The following is a 27,741-nucleotide window of genomic DNA, read 5'->3' as shown; positions in this document are numbered from 1 at the left end:
GGCACGGCTGCAGTCAGCAGAACTGGCGAAGGACTGGACAGCCTCTTTCAAGTTCCCTCCGCATTTATGTCCTACCGTTCTGCGACATGGAAGCAGACCCAGGAGAGGAACTGAAGCTCTCCAGCCCGTACCATTTAAGTTCATTTTTACTACCTATAGCCCTAGACTGCTTGACCTACCTTAACAGCCGATGTAAAGCTGTTACTGTATGTAAAGTGACAGGCATTTGCTTCAGCAAAACAGTTCTCACATATGGTCCATTGCATATAGGTCTGTGAGATCCAGCAGAAAGTTCTTCCCCACACAGGCTGGATGCAGCCGTGATGGGGACAAGAGGTTTGTGCAGTAACGGAGCAGTGCCACCCACCAGGCTCCACACCAGCCCAGGGAGCTGAGGGCATGGGCAGGGGAGGGAAGGGGGAGCTGAAAGCTCCTTTCGCACTCTGATAAATACATCCCTGAAGAGACTGACTTTCTGTCTGGTCCTCAGCTCCTTAATCACACTAAAAACTGGTACCGCTAATACCCAGATAAGCAACTGTTGTAGACTCAAGGAAGAATCTAACGCCTCCTTTCTCAGTGCAGGTGCGTCCCACATTGAATATATCCAAGATCCCAATTATAAGAATGCAAATTCCTTAGGTTAAGAAATTGCCATTTTAAAGTTTTGAGGGAGGTCTTGTCTGGAAAGTACAGCGCACATCAGTGATCTGACAGACTTCAATAATCATTACACGCTCACAGTTTTTAACACAACAAAACACACAGGGACATCTCTGCTGGATGTAAGCAGCAAAATCTGGGGGACTGCAGAGTGTTATTATTATTACAGGTTTGTACTACTGCTGCCAAGAAGACCCACTCATGGATTAGCACTCCATTATGTCAGGCATGACACAAACATGCAACACACAAAGACATTTCTACTTAGGCAATGTAACCAAACTACTTTACGCTACAATTACTACTTTGTACTACTTTACAACATAAAGTTGATAGCATAATCTGAGTGTATTCTTCCAGTCCTTACAACAAAACACACCAGTCATTTTATCATAAATTTTAACTATTTTGTTTCTTTTTATCAACATTCAGTAAATCAACTTTACAAAGTGTCTGTAGTGTCTACAAAAAAGTTCTTAATTTTACCCTAATGCAAACAAATAGTTTTGTTAACTAAAAACTACTACCAGTGAACATCAAGTAACAAAAGATGTTTTCCTTTGAGAAATGTTAAATACTTCGCTTTTTCACGACTGAGCACCAGTTTCAAAAGGACGATAACTTTGTTTTGTAATTTGTTTATTGCTTAATCATGAAGACCAGATTGAGCATTTGAGTCACACAATTTTGTGTTGCACACTCCTACAACAAGAATGTGCTGTAAAATTTTATTTCTTTTTCCTTCATTCAGCTTACTGCTTGCTTGTCCTACTGCTTATTCAGCTAACCATCTCGAAACGCAATCACATAGCAAGATTTCACTGCTGCTAGAATATTTTACACAGAAAACATATAAGCATGAGGAAATAATGCACCACTTTTCTCATATATTACGTCGGAGTATCTGCTAACTAATATAGATAGGAAGCATTTTATTGCAGGCCCAGAGCAAAAACAAAGGAAGACAAGGTATCCTGGGTAAATGATACATTTCAGCATATAAAAAAACACTTACACACTATCTTTGCTGTTTCAAGTTCTACCTTCTACTTTTCAAATATTCTTTCAATAAAATTTGCAACAAGTCTGACCCAGTTAGTCCACCTAGTTTACGTCTCCCCATGTTACTCATAAAGTGAAGGCAGTTACCAGAATTGTACTCTTATGCACAAGCTATCTAACTAATTAAATTAATATGGCAATTGCAAGGGGATTTTGGGGTTAACTAGAAAGCAAAGCATACATTTAACTCTAAAACAACAGCACAGTGTATATGGGATTTTGAAGGTAAAACTGAATGAGAGTAACCTATGAATTCATATATTTCTATTTTGGGGACCATACAGTGGTCCAGATCTCTACCTATCAGTCTTTTCTTCTCCATGGCACTAGTCCTTCCTCTCCCTTCTCCTGAAGGCATTTCCACTCCTGCTCCTTTCTACACAATTAACCTACACATTAGAGTGAAAGTAGTACCCTGACTGATGGCTTGTATCTGACGAATCCTTATCTTCGAGGCCGTCTGGCTCTGCTCCTGGATTATGAGGTGACATGAGTTAGTCATCTTGCACCTATGACAGTAAGCCCATTATCTTTTACCCCTGTCATTTCTGAAGAGGTATCCTAGAAAATACGCTGAATAAAACAAGATATTTTTCATACTTTACATCTATAAGGAAGTACATACAAATGTATTTCATGCATTTCACTGCAGTGTGGCTCGGACACTGAAGGACATTCACTTAGAGAACACCAGGACATCTTCCAAGCTTCAGGCTTAGCTTGCAGAAGACTCTTCTTAAGCACACTGCTGACAAACTGAAAACTGGAGATAAGAAATATTTCTGTTTCACTGCACAGGCTTGTAGGACTGAAACCCTAAAATCACTGTGCATATAAAAGATGGAACAGCAAGCTACACTGAGAGGAACAGAAAGGGCAACTAACCTTAAAAATGTGGAATAAAAAGTCTCTCTCATATCAGAAATCTTCAGAAGGAAACACATATTCTCAATCCTTTAAGGAGATAGCGCTCTCTAAAGACAGTGAGAAATACCCTGGATCTCTTGCAGTGAGGAGGACAGACCTGAAGAATATCTGTCAGATAGCTGCAATGTAAGAGGCTGGAATATGCAAGTGTACGTACTGGGGTGGGGAGGAAGTGTTACGCGCTTATTCAGTTCAGCCAAGCATAGGACATAGTTCAGCCAAGCACGTTATATATATTTCCTCACGATATTTTTCTCAGTATACAAATATCATGTAACTCGGTGGTCCCTACTCAGATACTACATTCTACTTAACACAGCGAGTTAAACACTGGCAAATGCTTGATTATTATTTGACTGTTTATTTTAAACTCCCTTTGCACATTCTTCCACCAGTTAAAGCAAAACAGTTTACTATCTGTTATGGTGTTAATGTTTGACATATTCTGTCCATTTTTCACTTCATACGAACAAAAAGGCAATCTAGCTTTAGCACGTTCAGTACCAAGGTATTTCAACTTCCTAAGCAGTTTTCTTTATACAAGTGGAAAAGCAACCTGCATTTGGGGAAGGATGAGGAAAGGGCTAGGACAGAAAAATCCTTTCATAGAGTCCAACCTCTTTCACCTGTGAATCAATAAATATTACAAATGGGGAATAGCTATTCTGTCTTCCCTCAACACCACGCACGGAAAAGAGACTGGGAAAAATCAGAGGGAAAAGATCCACCTCAATTTGATGAGTAGAGGGAAACAGATTATCACGGAGAACTTTTGTCTATAATCTGCTAAGAAATCACTATCAGACTAAACAATAGCTGCCTATATTCCAACATGCAGCCATCTATCCATATGTCTCTTATCCAACATTTTCTTGATGTCAGCACTATATATCCCTCCATTAGGGAACTACTGCCACAGTTCCCCTATCAGTAAATAAAACTGTGATCAGCAGATCTGAAATACAGCAAATACTTGAAAAGGTATCCGAGGTGTTGATATGTGAAAAGGAGACAAATCCATTTCCCAGCAAAGGAGGAAAGAGCTCTATAGCCATAAACATGTCACCTCACATGCGGGCATGGCTATCCCACATTTATTTAATACACAAAAACATGCTACAGAAAGCACTGCATACCCATACACAAACATACACCCATTTGCCCTGTACAGGCACAGGGCCCACACACCTATAACAAAAATGCCAGTAATATGTCAAACTGAATTATCACTACATATGGGGGGGGGGGGGGGAAGTTAGCTCAATTAAAAAAATACCTGCCAGCAACTCTAGACAACATCCTAACTTTACAAAAGTGCTATGCTATTAGCCATGGGTGATACTGACTTTGGTCACACAGTGTATGGAGGATATCTCTAAAGCTAATGCTAATATGTACTACTATGCTTTTAGAGAGATTTTATTATTTCTCACACAAACTTTGATGAACATTACTTTCTGAGGAATCACTAATACGAAACATTAATTGAGGCTACAGATTTCTCCAAGTCATCCAAGTTAACTTCAGCCTGAGCTTCCTGCTACCAGCTATGCAGCAGATGTGTCATACGCAGTATTCAGATGGTACCCTGTTTCCTTCTTAGCTGTGTTCTCTCTTCCTCTAAGTAAATACTGGAATGATTACAAGTGAAACAGGGTGTGAGAGCAGAAAATGTGATACAGGCTACACACAATTAGCAGAGGAGCTGCTTCTGACACACTGCTGCAAAGAATTACACAAAGAATAATCCAAGGAATTGGCCAACGTGGAAGGGATGGGGTGTGCAATAACAGTGTGTAAGGTTTTCATTCTGCAATTTTAATTCCCAATATTTCACAGCATATATCCTTGCAAATCTTGCTGATAATCAACACTAATATCTAGTTTTGATATTGAAAATAGTGGTTTTGTTCTCCTGGCAGCACAAACTTGAAGTTTCTTTGTTCAGTTCTAGAAAACACGGTAAAGGAAGTATGAAATAAAAAATGAAAAAACACAAAGAGAGGGAACGTGGCAGTCACTACTTACAAAATGTTTTTTTAAAAGAAGAAACTCTAATAATGCAATCATCATACTTATGTTCTCCTGTGATCAGTATGTCCACAGACATCTTACCTTCTAAGCATGAACAAACACCAAAGTTGGGGTTTTTTGGAGTACGAGTACTTTGCCCGACAATCAGAAATACGACATTCCATTCTCACAAAGATGGTTTACCATATTGCGGCTTCAGATATCCAGCTTTTTGGCAACTATAACGTTCAAACCAGTCTCAATTTGCAGACTGACAGCAGTATGAGCTCTACCCAGCTGTTTTGCAAACATTGGTCAATGCCGCTCTACACCAGAAGTGCATTCCTGTGTACGCTTGTACTGGGGCACGCTATGCTGCATCTACTACCAGGGTATCCAAACTCTGAGGAGCTGGAAATTGGGCTTTGTAGCATCCTTTTTATCATTCCAGCTAAAAATAACAGGATCGCTGGAAAATCGGGTTCAGGAATCAGCTCACAAGAGCCTGTTATTCCACACGCTGATTGGAAATGAGATAGGTACTGCCTCAACATCTTTCCTATACTGAATGAAGAGCAATACTGCAGACTTGTCGAGCTTCGCCTGCCTTGCTGATGGCAGAGCTAGTGCAACTCTGATAGCTGCTATACAGGATAGCAAATGAGACAATACACTGAAAAGGTGGCCCAGAATGAAAAGGCTGGATGAAAGCCGTAGGACCCTTACTTGGATGGACTAACCACACACTCTAGTAACTGCCAGTGAAGATAGTAAAGCTGAAAGAGGCTTAGAGCAAGCATGCAGGAGATTTGTGACAGAAAGTTAGAACTCCATGTCAAGCCTTTCATGCAAACAATAAATATTACTTCTGCTCATAATCAGACTTTTCTCCAGCATCGTCTTTGAATGTTGAACCTTTTTCAATTAATTAAAAACTATGCACTGCAGAGTGCATATTTTATCAGCCCTCAGCTGCTTAAGTGTCTAGAAAAGACCAGGCAGTTTTTCTTTTTTCCAGGCAACCCAGAGCAAGTACTTGCAAGGGTCATATCTTTTTAATTATCTTTTCTCTCTTTGATTAATTATTCCGTCTGACAATAGCGTGTTTCTAATGCTATTCACCTGCCTTTGATGATTGACAACTTTTCTGTCTGATTCAAAGCAAACAGCTGCTGCCATGATTGCCTAGCAACCAGGATGTGATGGATGAGCCCCAAAGATGGATGGCTGCAATAAATCATGTCTCCGGCTATAAAACTGAAAAAAGGGATAAGAATAAAAGCGAACAAAAAACAAAACAAGGTTTCTTCCCATGAGTGCACTCAGCTCCTTAACAATTACACCTGAAATGGACTTTGTGTCTATTAATAGCAAAGTTTTCTAATCAGTAAGAATGCAATGATGCCATTTGTATCAAGGTGTGTTTACAATTGTTCCAGCAAATTGGCACTTGTACTTCAATTACCCACTGTGTTACACAAGTGCAGGGGTAGGAGATCAAAGTTTTACCTTCTACTGTTGAAGGCTTTATAGAAAATATTATGTTTTTTCAGGGTTTTCTCACGATGTTGGACTTGAATGAAGCGTATAAACTTGAATTCTCCTTACTTTTGGCAACTGGGTGTACCAAAAGCAAACTGAACTGAATTTGTAGAAGGAATAACAAACGCTAGATTTCTGAAAAACTCATTTCCGTAAAACTCATATAAAGTCACTGTTGGGTTTGTGAAACATGTTTTAACATAAACGCTGTACATTGTTTATTAAATGTTGCTATAATTCCCTCTTGCTAGGAGGTCATCTCGCAATCGAAGAAAAAGTTCATGTGACAAGCAGCTTTTCAAAAATACCATCTACCTGTGCAAATTCAAGACTGATTCAACAAAAAGCCATTCTCATCTAATTTTACCTACCATTCCTGTCAATCATTCGATTTTTGTACAATGTGCCAGGCAAGAAACACTCAATAGTTTGTCAACTCAGAACAAGTTTAACCGGGCTGTGTATTGCACTTGCCCGGAGATGTTTGTGCACAAACACTCCATCACATGAAGTTTTGGCACTACCTATTGCTGAAGCTCTGCACTACGCACCTCTACTGCTGGAGTGTCTATCTCCTGATAGTCACTGCCTGTGCTTCCAAGACAAGACCTAATTGTCTATAAAAAGCTGCTTCCTTAATTCTTCCAGCAGGTGGGGGTGTCCTGGTTCCAGCAAAACTGCTTCAAAAGGGGAAGGGATTGCCCTTGCTATTTGCAGGGACAGGCCGTCCACCTCCAGGAGCATCCTGGACACCTGGAAGTGAATGCCAGGACTCAAAGATTCACAACACTGGGTGAAGAGGGTGGGCAGAAAAGAAAAATGTAAACGCTGAAATAATTATGTTCTAGAACTTTGTTTTCTTTGCCATTATGGGACCAAAATGCAGCCTGTTAGCAAAAGGAAGCTGGAGCGCGTTCATCTGTTCACAAGCACATTTTTAAAGCACGTTTTTATACTGGAACTGGCAATGCCTGACAATGCTACGCTGCAACAGCTACAGTCCTGCTTATATCTTAGTGTTACGTACGGCATGTCTCTGTATTCATGCAAAAGATTGCCTGTACCCTTGCACGGGCCATAGCTTTGCCTACATTCTTTACAATTACTGAAATGCTCTCACTAAAAACTTAACTCTGTGTCTGCCCATCCCTCTCTCTGTTGTACAAACACACACACATACACACATGGAAATCCAGCCCCTAAAACAATTGTAAAGCACTCCTGTAATGACTGGCTAGTATCTGGTAACAAACAATGAGAAAGCAAAGCCATCAATCACAACGTGTATGCCGAGGCCTCCATTCTGTCCCAGCTCATCCAACTCTCAAGTTACAGCTTTACACGGCAAGTCTAAATAATATTCAAAATGATAAATGGCACTATAAGCCTGATATCCATCATCAATCTTTTTTTAAGGAACATCCATCTTCAATAATGCACGTTTGAATCATGTGAAACCAAGAGCTCCCAGATTCATTTACACAACCCCCAGCAAGCTGGTGCTGCTTGAATGATACGTGTCAGCCAGTTTGTCCCAACTGCCAAACTTAAAAAAAAAAAAAAAAAAAAAAAAGGAAAAAAAAAAAGGAAATAAAGAGAGAGTGAGAGAGAGAGAAAACAGGAGGGGAAAATCTTCAGGGGGTTGAACAAGACGACTTAGCAGATAATATGAAAGAACATAACCTCTTCAGTCACTCTGCCAGTTTCCCCCCCAGCACAGGCGCTCTCCCTCTCCCTCTCCCCCGGCCGACTGTCCCTCTCCCTGACTGTCCCTCTCCCCAGCCGGCGCTGCACCGTAGCCAGGCTGTGCTAAGGGGAAAAGACAGCAGTGCTGGAAAGGGAGCTCCCCCCGCGCACCCCCCGTGCTGCCTGGCAGGGCCTGTGTGATAAATGACACATGTCATTCTGTCGGGAGGGAAGGGTGGGTCAGTGATGTATGGCTCTGCTGAAAAGGAAATCGACTGTTTGGCATGGTGCGGCTATTCTCCACCAGGATTTAGTTTCAGAACTCTAAAATGAAATCTCTGATGTTTCAAGTGCACGGTTAGGGCAGGCCGACGTGCGGCCGAGGCAGCTTCCCCCTGCCCCCCCCCCCTTTTTTTTATCCTCTCTCTGCCCTTCGGATTTCAAAAAACTGCTCCACTGACTGGAAACTGCAAAAGAACACACATATATCAAAGTCTTCAATAGTTATGATCCATGATAAAATTTAAATAGGTTGAGGTTTCTATTTTTATTTATTATTGGGGGGGAAAAATGGCATGCAGGCTTGACACAAAAGCAAGATAAAAATTAGCATGTTTGAAGTAATCGTCCCACAGCTTGACATCTGCATAGTAAATTTTAAAGGAAAAAAATGTGTCAGGCAGGCATGAGCTGTTCCCTCCCTCCCCCCCTCTTTCATTAGCTCACTGGCAGGGTGGCACTTCTGAACCTCATTACTGCAGGAGGATTTATGAAGCTGAACCCAATGGCAAAGAAAAGGCATCTGTCAATAATTGTAGGGAGCTGCACTCACAGCTTTGAAATCTCATTAAGTATGCAGTTATCAGGCATAAAGATCAAAAACATTACTCAACTCCGACAGAATCTTATGGAGGAACATTAATTAGCAACAGGCCTACAGTACAAAAAAAAAAAAAAAAAAAAAAAAACAGACTTCCTCTCACACCTGCCCAACCCACAAACCAAAAGAAACACTCCCCCTCCCTTCAGAAAAAAATAATTCCCAGCATCTGAGACTGATCAAGTACATGAAACAAGAGAGAGAAAAAAAAAATCCAGTTGAGACAGTCTTGGCGGTGAAGAGAGAAAAGGAAGAAGCTGTCAAAGTTGAGAAGGATGTCAGCACTGGCCCTGATTACAAGGGCCTATACAGTTCCCAGGCCTTTTATCATCCCTGCCATCAAAAACAGACTCTGTGTCACAGATGGATGACTGATGGCTGCCAGTCTTGAGCAGCCTCGCCAAGCCTCCAGGAGGCCCCTGCTGAGATCTGGCCCTCCAGCAACAGGCTTGACCTAGCAGGAAAAGAACTGCAGGCACCGAGCCCAGTCCCAGAGATACTCAGAAACAGCACCCTGTTCTGTTCTTCCCCAGAACAATTCAGCGAGAGGTTGATCGGGGTTTGTTTGTTCAGCTTACAGAAGTTAAATGTAATACTTCTGCTCTCCATGCAAAGACTGTGCATTATTTGAAAATAACACTAGCAAAAAAAAAAAAAAAAACAAAACTCTTCTTTGTCCACGCTAAACGTGTTTTTCTAGTCTTGTTTCTAGTTTGTATTTTAACCACGATTTGCACACTCAATTGCTTAGAAAATACGGGAGAGTGAAATATAAATTTGGGGGGAAACATACAAATTCATAGACGAAGCTGGACCATAAAACCAAGTGACCTTTGCAGCATTAAGTATGGTGTGCAACTAATTAAGAACTATGGCCATATTAACATTTTTTGTTACAGAATCAAGGGTATCAGCTACACAGCTTAACCCATTGCACATATTTTTTTCATTTCCTCTCTATCAAAAACTGTGTTTGCAAACAATAACTCAAAGCTACTTGTTAAAAAAAAGGGGGGGGAGGAAATCACCTTCTATAGTCTTTTTCCCACTTGGGACTATGCCTGAAAAACTCCCTCTCTAGTTACATGCTACCCTTCATACATTTTATATTTCCCATAATTTTGCGCTACAAAGAAGCTTTCCGCTGTACAACTCCACTTCTGTGTTATTTACTATGTACTGGATTTTAATACAATGTACAAATTTGTCTCTTATTTCATGATATATACAATGATATTTACGTGTCACTTGCAGCAACGCTGAAGACTGGCTTATTAATGAACTACATCTTTAATAGCGCACAGAGTCAGAGATATACGCGTGCACATATAAGACAACCTGCCAGTCAAAATCTTTTCAATATCTAAAATTCATTCATTTACAAAGTAATGTACTTTAAAATAAATGTTAGCTCTGACAAAATACGGAAGCAGAGGTTCCGCTCTAAACAAGATTTTTAAAAGAATTTTACATAAAGTGTTACAATAAGGTGTTTATATTTTTTCGTATGCTTACCATATTACTTTTATTATGTGTAGCATCAAAGTGATTATAGCAATTACATCTAACAGAATTAATTATAGAACATCCCATCATTCCTAAATACATAATGCATTAGAGGTAAGGCAAAGAAAGAAAACATCTTGACTGTGGTGACTATTGTTGGAATAATTTTTTCTCTAAGCATAAAGGCGAAACCAAAGGAGAAAGAAATATATAGAAACGGTGGGGTAACACAGTAAAACGTTAACTACAAAAATCTGAATATAAAGGTAGGTACATTTTTAATAGAGATACTAACCTGCATAAAGCTGCACTAGCACAAATATCCATGTAAAATCCATTAAAGTTTTTCAATCACGAAATATGGAAACTAGCCAATTCACCTAACCAATGTGTTAGTACATAAAGACAAGAGTGTATGGGTGAAAGAGTTACAAGCCTTTACGTATGCAAAATAAATTCACTCAAAGCTTCATTAATATTAATTTAAATTCAGAACCCATTTACATTAAATTGTTCATTAAAAATTGCCTATTTTATGCAACATGCATTCCGCAAAGAATACATAAGAAACTGAAACAGAGGGCTCAATTTAATGATGGAAATATCAAAAGTAAATGAATTTGAATTATTCCAAACGAATAATAAAACAGCTCTTTCCTCTACGCTAATGCATGAAGTTTGGTGGGAGTTTGGCGGAAGGGCATGAAAACTGCTTCGCTTCCCCCTCGCTAAGGCTTGGTCAGTGCTCTTTTGACCTCCCCACCACCATACAGTCTTGCTAAAACAAGAATAATTTATGGACAGGACCTAAAAACCATCTCCGTAAAAACGTTCACTAATTGTGAGCACACTGAATCACTTCAAAACTTGTATTTATTCCAAGCGATGTCAAGTTTAGCTTAGCTGTTTAACAGTAACCCCCAGTATGAAGAGGATGGGAGGTAAAGGTAAGGCAGGCTGGGGCATGGAGACCTCTTCATTGGTAAACTCCCACACCAACAAATACAGTGGACTTACACGATCCCCAACAGCTGTTCTGAATGAAGAAAAGAGAGTCATAATTAATAACATGTGTCCTGACAGAATTAATTAATAATTTATAATTAAGTCTAAAATATGAACTTAGATTATTCTTGAAGAGTCGCACCTTCACTGCCCGAACAAGCCAGGTAATGGCCTTGGCAAAGAGCTTTCAGATATTTTATGATCTTCTGGTAACTCCTTCCCCATTCTCCCTCCACCCCCGGGGAAAAAAACCTTTGAACATTTTCTGAGAAATATGTTAAAGTTGATGCTTGCAAAGAGAAGTGTTTAAATTCTGCAGATTGGCTCTCTACTGAGATGACCAAAATATCTTTCAGGCGCAAAATCGGGAAAATGCAGTAGGATGAATCTCGCACTCTCTGAAATTAAGCCCTACTTATTTCAACTCTTACAGTTCTTTTTATGAAAATGGTGACAAACAATTTCAAGCTCTGACAATGTTCTATTCTGCATTATTACACTTAAGAAAACTACAATACAGTCTCTCGTGGACTATGCTTTAAATCCTTTGAGCCAATTTTCATGCATTTTTTTTTTAAATGTTGAGATCAAGAAAAATCAATTGCATAATTTTTTTCAATCCTCCTGCTTTAGGTAATGAAACACAAAAAAAGAAAAGCAACGCATCCATTGTTTAGTGGGATTTTTAAAATTAATTTAATGTCTAACTGCAAATGCTGGAAACTAGAATTAATCTGTCTGGATAAAAAAAGGCTTACAGACATTTAAATGCATGTATCGGGACACTTTATCAACCTAACATAAAATTGTCATCTTATCTTATTATATGACTATTTTATGCATGTGTCAAAGAATTTAAAAATGAATGCCTGTCTATTCAGTCTAATTACAACTGCATATTATCTGTCTGGATGTACCAGTCCATATCATTGTTACCAAATACAATATATTGTATTCACCTTTCATTTTTAACTTAAGGCTGATAAACCACAATTTGGGCGTAACTAAATTTAAAAAAAAACCAAACACACACAGAAGAAAAAAAAATCAGGCTCAAACACCTGAGGTAGATTGTTTAGTAAATGATGCTGAAGTATTTCATAGATAACACACGATTGCTCTGCAACTATGTTATTTTCGGTGTTGTATCACAACCATGCATATACATACACTCTTACTTGACAATGCAACACTTCAGGCATCTTAATACTTGATCTACTAGCAGCACCTTGTAAATAGGGCTGTATTAAAATCTGACAATCTGTATTTGGATTCGCTAGGAAACGGTCACGACATTGGATTAAAATATGGATTATTACACCGTAAAACTAGCAGTGCCAAGGTTTGTTCAGAAAGATAACACGTAAGGTTACTTTACATCCTGGCAAATTATTTCTCTTCGTTCACTCTGTACCACCATATGTTTCTACATAAGCGTGCACGTAGCACACTTAAAAATTTACCCCACACTTCACCCTGAAGGTGATCTTTTCTATATAGTTTCCGCTAATCCTGCAAACAGGGCTGACAAAAAGGACCCACTCTAATCCTGCTAACTCACCCTAGCTTCACTGCATTTCCCATAACCCTGCAGCAGTCACAATTCATTCTAATCACTTTACAAAACAATCTTTAGTAAAAAGAGGAAAAATGCAGACTTGTAAGCCAATTTAAGAAATAACTGCTGATACATCAGTTATTGACTATTTCACTCCTGCTCATGATAGTGCTCAAGGCAAAACCAAGAACAAAATGACAACATCAACCGCACGCAATAAACTGTGGCCCAGGAGAGCACTGAAGCCCTAATTGACAGCTGTCAAGCTAATGGGAGAAATGGCAGCTGATTCTGGAAAATTCTGTTTTCCAGATGGATATTCAGGGGAATCTATCAGGCCTTTTTATATTTATGCCCCTTTTTCTTTTTTTGCATTGTTCCTCACACTTTGCCGAAAAAAAAAAGCAGAGGACAGCCATAACTAATCATTTTGTCAGCTTGCTGCTAGGAAGAATCTCTGTCCAACAGAGAAATATGTGGCAGGTTTGGAGGCAAATAACATACCAAGGGCTGACACTGCAAGTACCTTTATAGGTAGTCTACTTTATCGCTACATTTACTTTTGGGGTATGTATGTAGTTGCAAGCAATTCCCATAAATTAAAGCAAGCATTCAACTTCCCGAAGTCAGAGCTGCCTGGAAATCTGGCTGCACAACCTGCATGCCATCTTGCATCTGTATTTCTGTGGTGCACTCCCAGCCTCGCTCTGGAGGTGCTGATAACTAGCAAGAGCAGTGAAGTCCCTGAAAAGTAGAAGTGCTCCGCATCTCTGAAAAATCAATGTAATGTCTTTCAGTATTCACACTGACCATGTGTATCTTTTGAATGTAAGCACGGAAGTTGTGAAGAGCCTAAAAAGTATGCAACTATCTCTTGGGTTTAAACCATACTATACAGAAAAAAAAAAACCAAAACAAAAAAAACCCATGGGCCCAAGTTTGTTTGTTTTTTTCCAGAGGCTTCAAAACTCAGTGCGGTTGCCTGCATCTAAAAAACAGTAATTGTTTTATTCAATTTAAAAAAAAAAAAAGTAAATGAGTTTCCAACAAATCGTTAGTTCCCAATCCCTCCTCAGAAGAGCTTTATATGTATAGAAAATATGTATTAAGTTGTTTCTGTCAGTAGGAAGTACATTTTCTTGATCTTTTAAATAGGTTTCTAAAAAAGCTGCGAGTGAAAGCTGTAATTTAAGGATAGATAACTACTGTTTGCATGAACAAGACTGGCCTCTGTTAATACAGTATCTTAGCTTTCCTAGACAGTAGCCTCTAACCAGTAAATACCTTCTTCCTCCTGACTTAAATGACAGAAGTCTTTGGAGCAGCAATTCTGACTATCTTCTTGCTTTAACAGGTGAGGAATAAAATTGCAATCCCTGACTCTTCCTCCCAAATTTATCTATGATATTCACCTGAGTCTCAAAGCAAACAAACCAAAATTATCATTTTTACAGATTCTTGATTCTCAGAGACAGCTTTAGTCTTCCACAGTGTGGTGTTAACACTTGGGCTAGACATAAAGAATTTGTGCACCTGTCTGTTATGTCTGCGAGCTCTGTGCTGCTGAGAGTTCTTTGTTGTTGTTATTCTACTCCAGACCATTAAAAGGGCCCTAATTCCTATGACATGATTATCCAGGTACCAAAGCCCATTTGTCACCTGCAGCAGAAAATTGAGTTAATGCACAACTAAAGGCAACCAGGACTGTGTAATATCAACTTGATTACATCAAACTAGCTGCAAACCTAATTCTGCTGGATGACACTGCGTGGAGCTTGTCATCTCCAATCATTAAAGCTGTCAGGAATCCATCAGGTTTACAGCTAATTAGGTGAACACTAATGAAGCTGGCAAAACAACTTTTCTTTTTTTATGGCTGAGCGGACCTTTCAGTTTGGAGAAAAAAAATTCTCGAGTATTCTCAAGGTTGCTGGGGACTGGATTTCCTGAGTTACCAATCAGCAGACATCTTTAATTCTCCCCCCACCACCACCTTTTTTTCTCTCTCAGTACCAAGCAATCAATTTGTCATCACTCTCAGTATGCCACAAAAGCAGTCATGAACCTTATAACTCGCAGCTCTGAAGCCAAAAAGAAGGGGAAAAAAAATGTAAGTTTCTTCTGTCTCAAAATAAAACGCCTCATACAGCTCACTTATTTATCTTCATGCACTTATCAACGGCATAAATGTTCTTGTTTTTTCACTCTTCTCAAATAAGTAGCCCTTCAGTCATTCTACATCCCCCATATCCATTAGGCAGAGGCATTTTGATAAAGTAAAGCCAAAGCTAGTGTATGGGAAAGAATGAAAGCACTCACTCTGCCAACTTCTGATTGACCATTAAGCTATTGATGAATGTGCCTGTCAGGAGAGAGACAATTAAATCAAATATGAAACAAAGTCGTTTTGACGGGTCATTTTGATAGAGCAAAACCATTCTTCCATCTCCTATTAGTCCTGCAGTCAAGTTTTTGTAATGAATATTTCTTAACTAACCTGTTATTTCTTCGCTGTTTTTAAGGTGTTAAAAAAAAAAAAAGCCTTTGCTTTTACTGCTATTAGAAAAAGTAACATTTCCAATGTGACCAATAAAACAGCATTTCAGTGGGAAGCAATTATACACAATACTAAATGTTTAATGTGGCTATCAAAAAGCTAAAAGTTTAAAGAGATTACACTTCTGCTAAATATGAAAGATAGATCACACATCGTGGATGATTCACTTGAGAAAGGAGGGAGAGACGGAGAGTGGTAGAGAGAGAGAAAGAAAGATACCTCAGAATGTGTGTTTAGTGCAGAAAGATTTTCTTCCAGCCTATGGAGAGCCCAGCATACAGCACAGCTGAGTATGTCAAATACTTGGAAGAGCTTGATTTTGCAGAACTAAATTAATGTTACAAAATAGAATTTCCCAAATATTAGGAAAAGTTCACCTTTTTAATTTATTTGAAAAGTGTTATTTGATGGCACGGGCCAGAAATGCAAAATATTATCGTGAAGTATTTGGCTATGATATTGTTTGCTAGATCGTATCACTACCATACTGCAAAACTTTCCAAACTTTCTAGCTGTTAGTATACGGAGTAAGACTGCTAGAAAGTCTCTTTCTCTATTTCAAAAGTACTAGATGAATGTATGTATATGTCAAAGAAAAGAAAGGAAATGTGGACATAGTTATTTACAATTTGTATCACTCCCTGAATCCCTTGCTGTTTACTAAATTCAAACCACACCACTCTGAGAAGTTGTCAGACAGTGTGAAAGCACTGTCACATTTTTGAATGCCCGTTTTCTAACAACGCCCCACCAAGCTGCAGGACTACCTGCTTCAAGTTGTTATAAGCACAACTACAAATGCACTACCAATAATGATGCCGGAGCCTCTGGAAAACCTACACCTGGCCTCTTGGTACAGAGCCTTCCTTTGTAAAAGGCAAATTATAGCTGTCACATGCTGGTCCCCCAAATCTGTCCCTAACCAAACCCGATCCTGTTCCTCCACCTAAGCCAGCCCCATGCCTCTGGAAGCCCTCGTCCATGTGGCTATGTGGCACATCTAGCCAGGAGCCCCTGAAGTTGCACTGACAGAGAGTTGACAGGCCACGTGTGACGTCACCGAGTCTGGCGTTACCATGGCAAGTGATTTATTGATGTTTATCGGGAATGAATAGATCAAAGGCAGCCAGATGACAGGCGATCAATCAGCCATCAAATCAAGGATGGCAACAGGCCAAGGAAACCTTTTCCAGCCCACATATCCCCAACTAAGGATTACTGTAAAATTATGTGGGGCTTTTTTTTTACTGTTTTCTTTTCAATTTGGCTTTTCCAAAAAATACTGCTGAAGTTTAACAGGAGTTGACATTTCTGGCATAAGGAAAACAAAACAAACAAACAAAAAACCTCACCAGGAGAAAGCCTCGAAAAGTATTTCTAAAAAGAAAAAAAATTATGGAGGAAATCGTAAAGGCACTATCAGAAACATTCGCCAGTCATTTGACAATACACAGACCCTTTTTTTTTTTTTTTTTCCCCCTTTGGTTTCCTTTGCAGCTTCTCGTCTGGACTCATAAATAAGAAATCAATAGGATTAACAGAAGAGGTTGCCAAAGAAAGTGACCAACTAGGTGGGTCTGTCTGTCCAGTGGTACAAGGGGAAGAGAGAAAAAGGTAAAAGTTGGGCAAAGGAACCAGTTCTGGGCTCGGATCTTCAAGTAACGCTGCAGACCCTCCAAATCACTTTGTCCCTACCACTTCATTCACGGTGTGCCATGTATTTATACATATCCTATCTCTTTTTACAGAAAACAAAATTTAAAAAAGAGTATTTTCACTGGCTTTCACAAACCATTTGCCTGTGGGGGAAGGGGATGGGGAAGAACGAAGACTACAAGGGAGAGAAGCAAAGTAGGTGCCAAAGTACGGGCTGGAAATGAACAAAATTCGCCTCCTTCCCCCACCCCTAGTCACACAGACCATACGTGTACATGTAGTATGTGCCTGCACATACCCGCCTGGCTTTCACAAAGTGTGGCCCCCAGAACTGAGCCAGGCGATGGCAGAGTTAGGAATAAATCAAAGTGGGTACCAAAGTAGGGAAAGGGCTTTCATGCGCCCCCACCCCTGCTACCCCAAGGAAACAAAAATAAAATAAAATCCCCCCACGCCACAGTGTTGTGCCTCCAGACCAAGAGTTGCTCTGCAAAATCCACGGCATGCAGCGTGCGATCGCGGGGAGCGGGGCAGGGACGGAGCCCGGTACAGACCGACGGGCTCAGCCCGCTGGAAAGCGGTTATGAAAGAGACGGAGGAAAGCGAGAGGAGAAACAAGCGGCCGGGGAAGGCGGCTCTCGTACCTGCTGCGCGCCGGGGCGCTTGCTGCTTCCTCCTCGGCATGCTGAGCTCCTGCGGCCGCCGGCGCCGGCGGGGGGGGGCTGCCTGGGCGCGGGGGTGGGAAGAGTTGCTTTAGCCCCAGAGATCCGGTGAGCTGCTCCAGTCTCGGCTCGAGGGCTGGGTTGGGGATATATTTTTTGTTGCTGTGCATACACGATGCCGAGGAGGAGGAGGAGGCGGCGGCGGCGGAGGAGGAGGCGGCACAGAGGAGAGGACAGCCCTGCTGCTGCTGCTGCTGCTGCTGCTGCTGGCAGAAGAGGGGGGAAGTTTGACAAATCGCCCCGGAGGAAGGAGGAGGGGAAGCCCCCCGAAGAGGTGTGCGGGCGGGAGGGCTGGGGAGAGCCCGCAGTCCCCCCCACCCCACCCTGCGCCCCCGATGCCTGGCCGGGCTGGGAGATCACGGCATAAAGACGGGGGATTTCTTGGCAGGAGTCGGCGGAGCCTCAGCCTGCGCTCTCCACTCTCCGGCTCCCGGCTCGGCGCTGGAGCGGCGGCGGCGGCGGCGGCAACAGGCGAAGCTTGAAGGGAAACGAGATGATCGCAGTGTCACTCAAACTAGTCCGCAAAGAGGGAGAGGGGCACCGCGCTCCCACCGCCTCCCGCCCCGGACGGCACCTTAACTCTTTGCGCATCGCGCCGCCGGACCGCCCGCCGCCGGCCGGGCACGGCCACGGCGGCGGCGAAGGGTCCGCCCGGGACGGCGGCGCGGCACCCCCCCCCTCGCCGCGCCCCCTCCGCCGCCCAACTTCGCCCGCCGCCGCCGCTCTCCTCAGCAGCCCGCAGCGGCGGAGGGGCTCGTCCCGCCGGACGCCCCCGGGCAGGGCAGGGCAGGGCAGGGCAGCCCGCTCCGCTCCGCTCGCCCCGCTCCCCGCCGGCAGCCCTTCCCTTTCCGCCCCCGCGCACACCCGTTCCCCGCCGGAGCCACCCCTCAGCCATCGCCGCCACGCCGGGGCACGGGACCCTCCCGACACCAACCCCCCCCCCCCGGCTCCGCAGCCTCTGCCCCCTCCGCCGCCCCCGTCGTCGTTCCCCCCCCCCCCCCGGCGAGGAGGGCCCGCCCCCGGCGCTTGAGCCCTGTCTCCGCGGAGCCCGGCCGCCCCGCGAGGTGACAGCGGCGGCGGCCCGGGCCCCCGCCTCGCCCCGCACCTCGCGCCGCCGCCCGCCCCGGCCCCACTCACCGGCGCGCCGGGCAGCTGGCCGCCGGCCGGCACACATCCAGCCCTCCGGCTCCCACCTGGCTGGCGCCACAGCCGCCCGGGCTCCGCTTCGCGCCTGCGGGCGGGGTGTCGGGGGCCGCGGGGCCGCTCCGGCCGGCGGCCGTTAACGGCGGCGTCTCCGCCGGCTGAGCCGCTGCGCCCTGCCCCGCGGTGCCGCCGGCCGGACGGGGAGCGGGCAGCGCCCGCGCACTCCCGCGCCCCGCGCGCGCCCGGCTCTTCGGGGAAGACCACTTTTCCCTCTCTTTCCCTCTTTTTGGGGCTTCCCCCCCCCCTCTTTTTGGTGGGTTTGTTTTTGGTTTTTTGGGTTTGGTTTTTTTTTTGGTCCAAGTTCACTGGCGAGCCGCCGCGCTCAGTTGAGCGAGCGCCGGCGGATCGATGTGCTGCGGGTTTGATTGTGCATCCCTGGGCGGCGGGGCCGCGCACCAGCGGGGAGGGCCGGGGCGGCGGGGGGCGCGCGGGGGCCCATGCCGCCCTCCCGCCTCCGCCGCGCCGCGCGCCCGGGCACGGCGGCCCCGCACCCGCACCCGCACCCGCACCGCCGCGCTGCCGGAGGCCGCCCGTGCTTGGGAGAAGTGAAGAAAAACAAAACAAAACAAAACAAAAACAGTAGCGATTTTTTTTTTCTTTCTTTCTTTCTTTCTTTTTTTTTAAAGTTCACGGGGAGGAATAAAAAAAAAGGATGATCTCACTTTTACGGTAAGATCAAAAAAATCTCCACTCGCCCCCATTCTTCGAGATTTGGGATAATTCCAAATACCTGACTAAGTGCAGATGTTGTTGCGTCTTCACATCTTATAAAGCCGCCGTGCCGCTCTTTTGCTCTTGCTTTCCTTTTCAAGTTGCAGGAAATTCAAACACTTTACATGAAGGGTGGAGAAGGTTTGGGATTTTTTTTTTTTTGGATTATTATTGTTATGAGTTGATTTTTTTTTTAAGCTGATCTTTAGGATGAAAAAAAAAATCGCAGTCGCCTAAAGTCCCCGGGAAATTGCTACTGTTGGGGGAAAACGAAACATTTCTTGCAAACAAGAAAATGGTGAGTTGTCAATTGCCGCTTCTGCTGCCAAATTCGCTCAGTTCCATCTCATTGATACTCGCTGGTTGCTCCTCACAGTTACAGTATCTGCTCACAGAAGGAGCGATCAGATCTACTTAAGAGACGACACTGAGACGTCCTCCCCCCCCCCCCAAAAAAAAACCCTCTGTGTGTGTGTGCGTGTGTGAGTGTGCGCTTGCACCAGGACGGGGCGCGGGGCTGCGGCGGCGGCTGGCAGCCCTGTGCGGGCGGGCTCCGCCGCTGTGGCGGTGCATGCCGCTAGATCCGCCCTAACATCTGTCCGTCTCACCATTGGCGCATCCATCAGTGTCACCCTGGCTGCACATTGCAACGACAACACATCAGACACAACACAGACCGGGATTCAGTACAAATAATCGACATACTAAACAACTTAACCAGGAAGGAGGGGACCAGCCGCAGCATAAGTATTTACAAATGTTAGACAGCCTTGGAAAACAGAGAGGGCTAGGCTGCGATTAATAACTCGTTCTTCCTCTCCCCCTCCTCCCCCTTTAAGTGGGAATTAGGAAATAGGAAACCTAAATAATTCCTGGCCCCCTCGAAGGATGCGGCCGGCCGGGGCAGGGGCAGGGGCGCGCCCAGGGCGCTCAGCCCGGCTGCGCTCCCGGCTGCGCGGGGGCGATGGCTGCGCCGGGACCGAATTAAACACGGAGCCTGGGAGATAGATAGGTGAGCTTCGGGTTTAGGAGGCTGCTGGCCGAGCCGGCGGGCGCTGCGCAACATGGAGGATTTCTCCGAGCTCTGGGGCGGGAGAGGCTGAAACAAACTTTCGAGACTCCGCTGGGAGTGCGGGGAGCCGGGAGCCCCGGCCGGCTTTGTTCCCGCCCGGCCGCGCAGAGCACGGGGAAGGTCAGCCTGCCACCAGGCGCTGATAAACCGCCCTGAAAACTACAGCAAAATAGAAGTGATAAGGCGTGTTTAGTCATGTCAGCCCTGTAAAGGCTATTCTTAAATGGGCGAGAGCCCTCTCCAAAGCCAGGAATTATTCTGATCCTTCATTAGTTGGCTGCGGAGCATCCTGAGGAAAATGCTGCAGCGGCCAATCACTAATTTTGGGGGGGTTCGCAAGTTGCAGGAACTTTTTTCCTTCCGCCTCCCTCTCTCTAAATCTGCTCATCTTTCACTAGCTTTATATCACACACAACCCGCATGATGCAACGTAACCTCCCCGCCCGGCGTGCCCGGCGCGGAGCGCCGCTGGCCGCCGCAGCGGGGCCGGGGAGCGCGGCCACCCGAGCGGGGCCGGGGCTCTGCACGGCGGCTCGGCGGGGTGCGCTCCCTCCTGCTTGCGTCAGCTGGTCAGACTCGGCTTGGCTTCACGGGTGTGCAGTCCTCCTCTCGCTCTTACACTCACCTACATGCGTGCATGCGTTTATGCATTTAGTGGCATGTGTACGTTAACAAGATTCCCTAGCAGAGCTCTCCCTCTCGCAGTACAGCCTGGGTGGAAGATGCTGGCAGGTTGCAACCTCAGCAGCTGAACGGTGTCACTAAAACAAACATTTGCGAGAAAATCGCCAGCCCCGCTGTATGGCGGGGTTTGTCTGACAACACTTACCTTGCTTTTCAAAGGGCGGGCCACAAGCACTGGCCGTGGAGGGCAATGGGCTTGTAACAGTGCGCCGGTTTGGGATTGGGGAGGGGGGGTGGCTGAATGGAAAAGAGTTAAACTTTCCGTAAACAGTAATTGGAGGAACTTTCTCAGTTCAATTAGAAATAATAATTCTCGTGAGGGAGAGAGAGAAAAGGGGGGCGAGAGGGAGAGACAGCAGATATACGTGCACACAGACACATGCGCTGCACTTACACATTCACACTCTTAGTGCCAAAACGCTCAGGAAGTTGTGGAATAATTTGGTTGTTAACTATATCCAGTTTTTTAAGGAAGGAAGAAAAAAATCTATTGAACTTTCTGTCAGACGAGTTACAGAGGGAAATGCAGATTCCTTCATGTGCATCAGCTTCTTTGGGGGTCACAGTCTATTTCAGAGAGCCAGAACCCGTAATTTTATTAAGTGTAACATTTAGAGACATAATGCATAAAATCGATGACTGTACAGACTCCATCTACAAAGACTCAGCACATGAGGCTCAGCTCTAAGCTCGCTCTTCCCGGCAGTTTTAAACCAAGGTACCAATTATTTATAAGCCCCGTAATTAGATAACCATCACTCCTGAACTTCCCATCAGCTAAGAATGTTTTATATTTCAACAGTGTGCACCGTTTAGTGCCCTTCTTTGTTGTGTATTTTCACTGCTCATGTCATTCCCCTGCATGAAAACTCCAACAGTTTCCCAAGAAACCCCTCCCGCCACCCAGGACCGAGCGGAGGCAGCGGGCTGAGCTGATAAAAGGACCATTGAAATTAACTGTTAGTTATGGGAATAGCCAGGGAGGATCAGTAAGGAAGTTTATTGAACTTGGAACAGCTGCCTTTTAGAAAGCAGCCTGTTTCGGGCTTTAACCTTTTTCTCTCCCGCGCAGCGTGTTGATGTTTCGCCACTTGTTCACTGCAAACAAGGGAGAAGCGTGCGTCGAGGTCCCCATGTGCGTGTGTAGCTGCTCTCAGAGACTCATTTGTTAGCATTGGTTGATTGCTTTTCAGGGGGGTCAAACCCGGCGTGCCAACTGCTCCGTCCCTGCGCGCCCTCCTCTCGCCCCGAGCACCCGCCCGGCTCTGCGGGGCGTCTCCACTCCCTCAAGCGGAGCGGAGGAGCCGGCGGGGACCCAGCGGGTCCTCGCCAGCCGAGTGTCCCCCGGACGGGCGGGAAGGGCTGGGCATCAGCGAGCTGGGGCCTTTCGAGGCGCCGGCTGCAAGGCAGCGGCTGCCCCGCCGACCGAGGACCGGGCTGTCGAGGGAGGAGGCGCGCCCGGGGCCGGGCTCCCGGCCGCGGGGGGGTAGGGGGGGGCAAGCCCCGGCAGGGCGGCAGGGGCAGGGCGGCTGGGGCCCCTCACTTGCCGGCAGTTCTTCCCAGGGCAGCCCCCCGCCGCGCACAGGCGGAGGCGCGGGCTCTGCGAGCACCACGGAGGCATCGGCCGGGACCGGGCGCGGGGAGCGCGGCAGCCCGCAGCCGCGCCGGGCACCCGCTGCCCAGCCGGGCGTCACGGCAGCCGCCGGCTGCCACCGCTGCCTTCCGTCCCAGGGAAAAACCTCTCCTCCTTCCTAACGCCTCGGTGGCACCCCATCGAAATGCAAGAAGTGTGCGAAAAGTACTTCGGTTTCTCCCGGCGAAGAACAAAGAAGAAACAGTTTTCATTAAGGCTGGACTAGATGAATACGGATCTGACAAGTTTGTTTAAAAACACCACTGCTCACGACCGAAAACGATACTCCACTTTTGTAAAATACAAAGTGTTGTCAATAACCATTATAACAGCAATAATAATCTGAGAAGAGAACAAAGACATTTTGTAATATCTACATAACTTTATTAGAGCAAAATTATTTTAAAATGCCTATGAATTCCCAAACCTCCTGAATACAAATGAATAAAAGTTTTTCTTCGGGCTAAAATCTTTGCTTGAATGTAAATTGTTTGGGTAAGTGAATTTACACAGCAGCAAAGTTTGTTTGTCTTAGCCCAGTAGCTTTGCTTTAACGAACCAGATGTTTTGTCTGTAAATTGTCCAGAGGACTTTTACAGTTCTGACATGTAATAAGCCCCAGAAAATCAGAACTGGGATAGCAGTGTCCTTGCGATCAGGACCAGGCATTTCGGAAAGAGCACGGGGAAAACAGATAGGAAAGTGTAAGCACGCCCAGTGTCTTAATCTTTTGAAGCATTCCTTTTGAGCTGTAGGTAATCTTGTCCGAATCGATTCGCTTCCGTCTGGAGTTAAAAGTAATTCCCCACCTAACCCCAGATATCAGAAATGTATTCCCGCTCCCCTCCCCCCCAAAAAACCCCCGCCACTGTGGTGGGGGGAAACTTCGGCTCGGGAAGCCGCGGGGCGCTGCGAGGAAACTCCCGGCGCGGGTCGGCCCCGTGCGGCCGCCCCCGCCGCTGCAGCCGCCGCCCGGAGCGGGGCAGCGTGACCCGCACCGCACCGGACCCGCAGCCCTCCGCGGCCCGCCGCGCAGCTGGCCGCGCCGGGAGGTGCCCGCCGGGCGGTGGCGGTGCCCGCGGCGGGCGCTCCGTCCCTCCGTCCATCCCTCCGTCCGTCCCTCCGTCCCTCCCCGCGGCGCCGGGCGGCAGCGGCGCTCTCCGGCCGGGCCGCGGCGGCTCCTTCTCCCGCGCGGCCGCTGCGGAGGCGAAGCCCCCAGCCCCACGTCGGTCGGAGAGCAGCCTGCGCCCGCCCGCCCGCCGCCGGGTGCCAACAAGTTCGAGCACTAAACTTGGGCGGCGAGAGCGGCTCCCCGGCCCCGGCTCTGCGGGGCTGCGGCCGCTGCTCCCCCCCGGGGAGAGCCGGGCCCCGTCCGCGCCCCCGCGGGGGCGGGCCGGGGCGGGGGGGGGCAGAGGCTCCGTCGGTGCCTCTCGGCCGGGGAAGGGCTGCGGCCCCCGGGCTGTCCAGGCTCCCCCTCGCCCCAGCCGGGCTTACCTCCGGGCAGAGCCCGGGGGCGGCGAGCCCCGCTCGGCCCGGCCAGCGCCCGCCCCGAGCCTCCCCCGCCCCGCTCCCTCGGCACTTGCCGCTCTCCCAGGGGCTGCACTTTTTGGAGGTGGTGCGTGCTAAAGTAAGATCTATCGTCGCGATGCAGTCCCGCTGAATTATCACTTCTCCCCCCTCCCCCCCGAAAGGATTTAGGGTCTCTGAAGAAACAATCGGCCGCTGCTTTGAAGGAAATAAGCGATACCATTCAGAGCTACTGTAGCGTAATGTATTCACTTGGGCAGTAGGAAAACCTTTTATGAAAAATAGTTACAGATCCTGGAACTCCACCATATGTGACAACAAAAGCTATTGTGTTAGCAGAAGGGGTTCAGCTAATTTTACCTATACAAAGTTTTACTAGCTCCAGGCTTTCGGAACGCCTTTGTGGAGACTGGCAGTGATCCTCAGAGCCGGTTAATTCGAAAGGCATTTGGAGGATCTAGGCGAAGGGGAAGGGATTTCCCTCTTATTTCTCGCATCACCTGAAAGTTTTCATTGCACAGCTAACACAGCTGTTCCTTTGCTGACTGCCTGTGATGTAACGCGATAAAGATTTTGTTGTGCACAGATACACTTCTTCTGAAAAAACAAACAGGAAAAAATAAATGAGGTGGGAAGTTGGTAAAGCCTAACCCCGAGGAAAATCCCTCTTCCTTTTCACAGAAACTTATTTCCCAGACGCGTTTTTTTTAGTGATTCGCACATAGTGCTTGCACCCAGATACGCAAGTTTCTCTTAAAAAAGTTACCTATCTGCCAATAACGCCCCGTTATCCGGCTGCGGGCACGCTCCCAGCCCCACCGCCTGATTACTCCACCGCCAAGGGACGAGAAAGGCTACCCCCGCCCCCGCCCGCCCCCGCGGAGCGCTGCCTGCGCGGAGAGCAGCTCGCTGCCCCCGAGGGGACGCGCACCGGGCGGGGGACAACAACCGGCTCCCGGCGGCGCGGCCGGCCCCGCCGCCCCCGCCCCGGCCCGCCTCGCTGCGCGGAGGAGCGGGCCGCCCGCCCGCCGCCCGCCGGCCCCTCCGCGCCTCGACGCGCGTCTTTGATCTCGGGAATGAAGCTGTGCAGGCCGGTAGGCCACGGCGTGGCACGCGGCCAACGGGCATTTAAAAAAAGACATAGAAGGGCTGCCGGGCCGTAAATCCTCGCTCCCCAGCATGCCCAGCAACTACTGTTTAGAAGGGCTTTATTAAATTTATTATGTATGAAGAGCACAGGACCCGGATGACGCAGACCACGGGCAGGAGCTTGAGCTACGCTCCCCCTGCCTTCCCCGCGGGGCTCCGCACACGCGGGGGGACGCGGCGCCCGGCGCGGGCCGCTGGGCTCGGCCCTGCCGCGGCGGGACGCGGCCGGCACCCCGCATCCTCCACCCTCACCCCTTCTCCAAGAAAAACTAATAAAAATAACAGAAACGCGCTGTGCGGGCGCAGCCGCTGTGACAAGGCAGCGAACAGGCCCCGAGCCCCCCGGCGAGGCCGAGCAGCAGCGGCGGCCGGCTGCCGCGCCCTCCCGCCGCCGGCAGCTTTCGGGGGGCTGCGCTCGTGTTTCGCCCCCCCCGGGGCGCGTCTCAGCCTCGCCTTGCGTGCACTTGCCCCCCTCCCACGCGGTTGGTTTGCGAGCAGGAGCAGCGTCCCCGCACCGGCGGGCAGGTCGCTGCTGCAAACGCCGGTTGGTGCTCCTGAGGGTGCGGGGAAGCGCTGCGGCGGGAGCGGCGGCTCTGCTCCCTCGCACTAGTGACTGGAGTTTGCACCGTCCAGGTCAGATGAAACGTGGAAACTAAGAAAATCTGACACCATCATTGATTCCCTCTCTTTGTTCTCATGTCGTCTGTGCACAATGGAGAGAAAGAAATGCGACTTTAAAATTGCAATTAACCGGCTTCAGAGCAGATTTCTTTCATTGGCTATTTATTCCTATCAAATCTCATTTCTTCTCTGAAAAAGCACTTCTAGTTTTAAAATAAAACAGACGATGTAAAATACCTTATATCCTTCTGTAAGAAGAGTTGCTTAAATTATGACTGGATGTGCCTAAACAGTCATCTTATTGTTTCCCACTGATTTTGGTCAGGTCTTGAAAGAATGGCAATTTTTTCTAATGTTTTAAAAGTATTAACTTCCCTTCAAACATTCTTTAACCTTTAATGTTTTGTAACTTGATGAAAAGGTCACTTTGTTCGGAGTGGATGCATCTGCTCCATAATTGTTCTAATATCAGGCAGAGCTCCATCCTAACACTAAATTCTTTTATGAGGATTTTTTTTTTCTTAATATACTATTGTTAAGGTCACCATGAGTAATTGTTTTAAAGGCAGAGAGCTATAGAACAAAGGATGCTTGCACTTTATTTAATTTCACCAACTTCAGATGTTTAGAGCTGTATTCAGCAGATGAGATTAGCTGAGCTCTGAGAACAATAACCTGAACAGTTTCACCTTTTCCCACTTGTGGGGGCCTGAGGTAGAATAGGAACAGAACAAATAGGTCAATTTATAGACTGAGCTGCATAACAAAATACTGATTAATACTACTTTGAACCGGCAGCAAGTTTGATCTGAGTATCTCAAAGTACTTTACAAAGGGCTATGTCAGAAAGCTGAGACACGGATGGGTTAAGACCTAAGAGCGGAGTGATGCTGGAGGTCCAGAGACCATTGGACATCAGTGTCTCAAGAACTGGACTCGAAAAGCAATATGGTGGTAAAACGGTTACTAATCTAATTATATTTTAGACTACTTGCTGTGAAGGCAACAGAAGCTTTTCGGCATGTGTAAATCAATATTTATTATTAGAAGCAATAATATTTTGAATCTGCGTATTTAGCCAGTTTTGGTGTAGAGAACCTATGTTTGTTCCCACGTAAAAGATGAGGAGCGGAATACCTGAGAATGCCCCTCCGAGGGGCAGCTCGTGGCGCCAGCGCTGTGGGCAGACATCACTTATTCACAACACTGTAGCTGCTTTGCAAGAAGAGTGGTGATACCTGACTGCATATTGGAGATTAGAGCAAGAACCTTAAATTGATGCAATTAATCCCTCTAAAATACAACAGGATTTTCTAATTCTTATACAATTCAAACATCCAGAGAATATGTTTAATTAAAACTTA

General features: G+C 46.4%; 1 protein-coding gene across 1 annotated transcript in view; it reads right to left on the bottom strand.

Annotated features, from left to right (window-relative positions):
- TSHZ3 (teashirt zinc finger homeobox 3) overlaps positions 1-17,750 on the bottom strand; it is a 64,220-nt gene extending 46,470 nt beyond the window's left edge. Inside the window, exon 1 of the mRNA XM_050904233.1 lies at positions 17,700-17,750. Within this exon, the coding sequence (XP_050760190.1) occupies positions 17,700-17,739 (40 nt within the window). The 5' untranslated portion in view covers positions 17,740-17,750. The remainder of the gene's footprint in view (positions 1-17,699) is intronic.
- Between the last annotated feature and the right edge of the window lie 9,991 nt (positions 17,751-27,741).

The sequence above is a fragment of the Gymnogyps californianus genome, chromosome 12 (genome assembly GCF_018139145.2).
Source record: "Gymnogyps californianus isolate 813 chromosome 12, ASM1813914v2, whole genome shotgun sequence".
NCBI lineage: Eukaryota > Metazoa > Chordata > Aves > Accipitriformes > Cathartidae > Gymnogyps > Gymnogyps californianus.
This window is presented reverse-complemented; position numbering and strand designations above follow the sequence as displayed.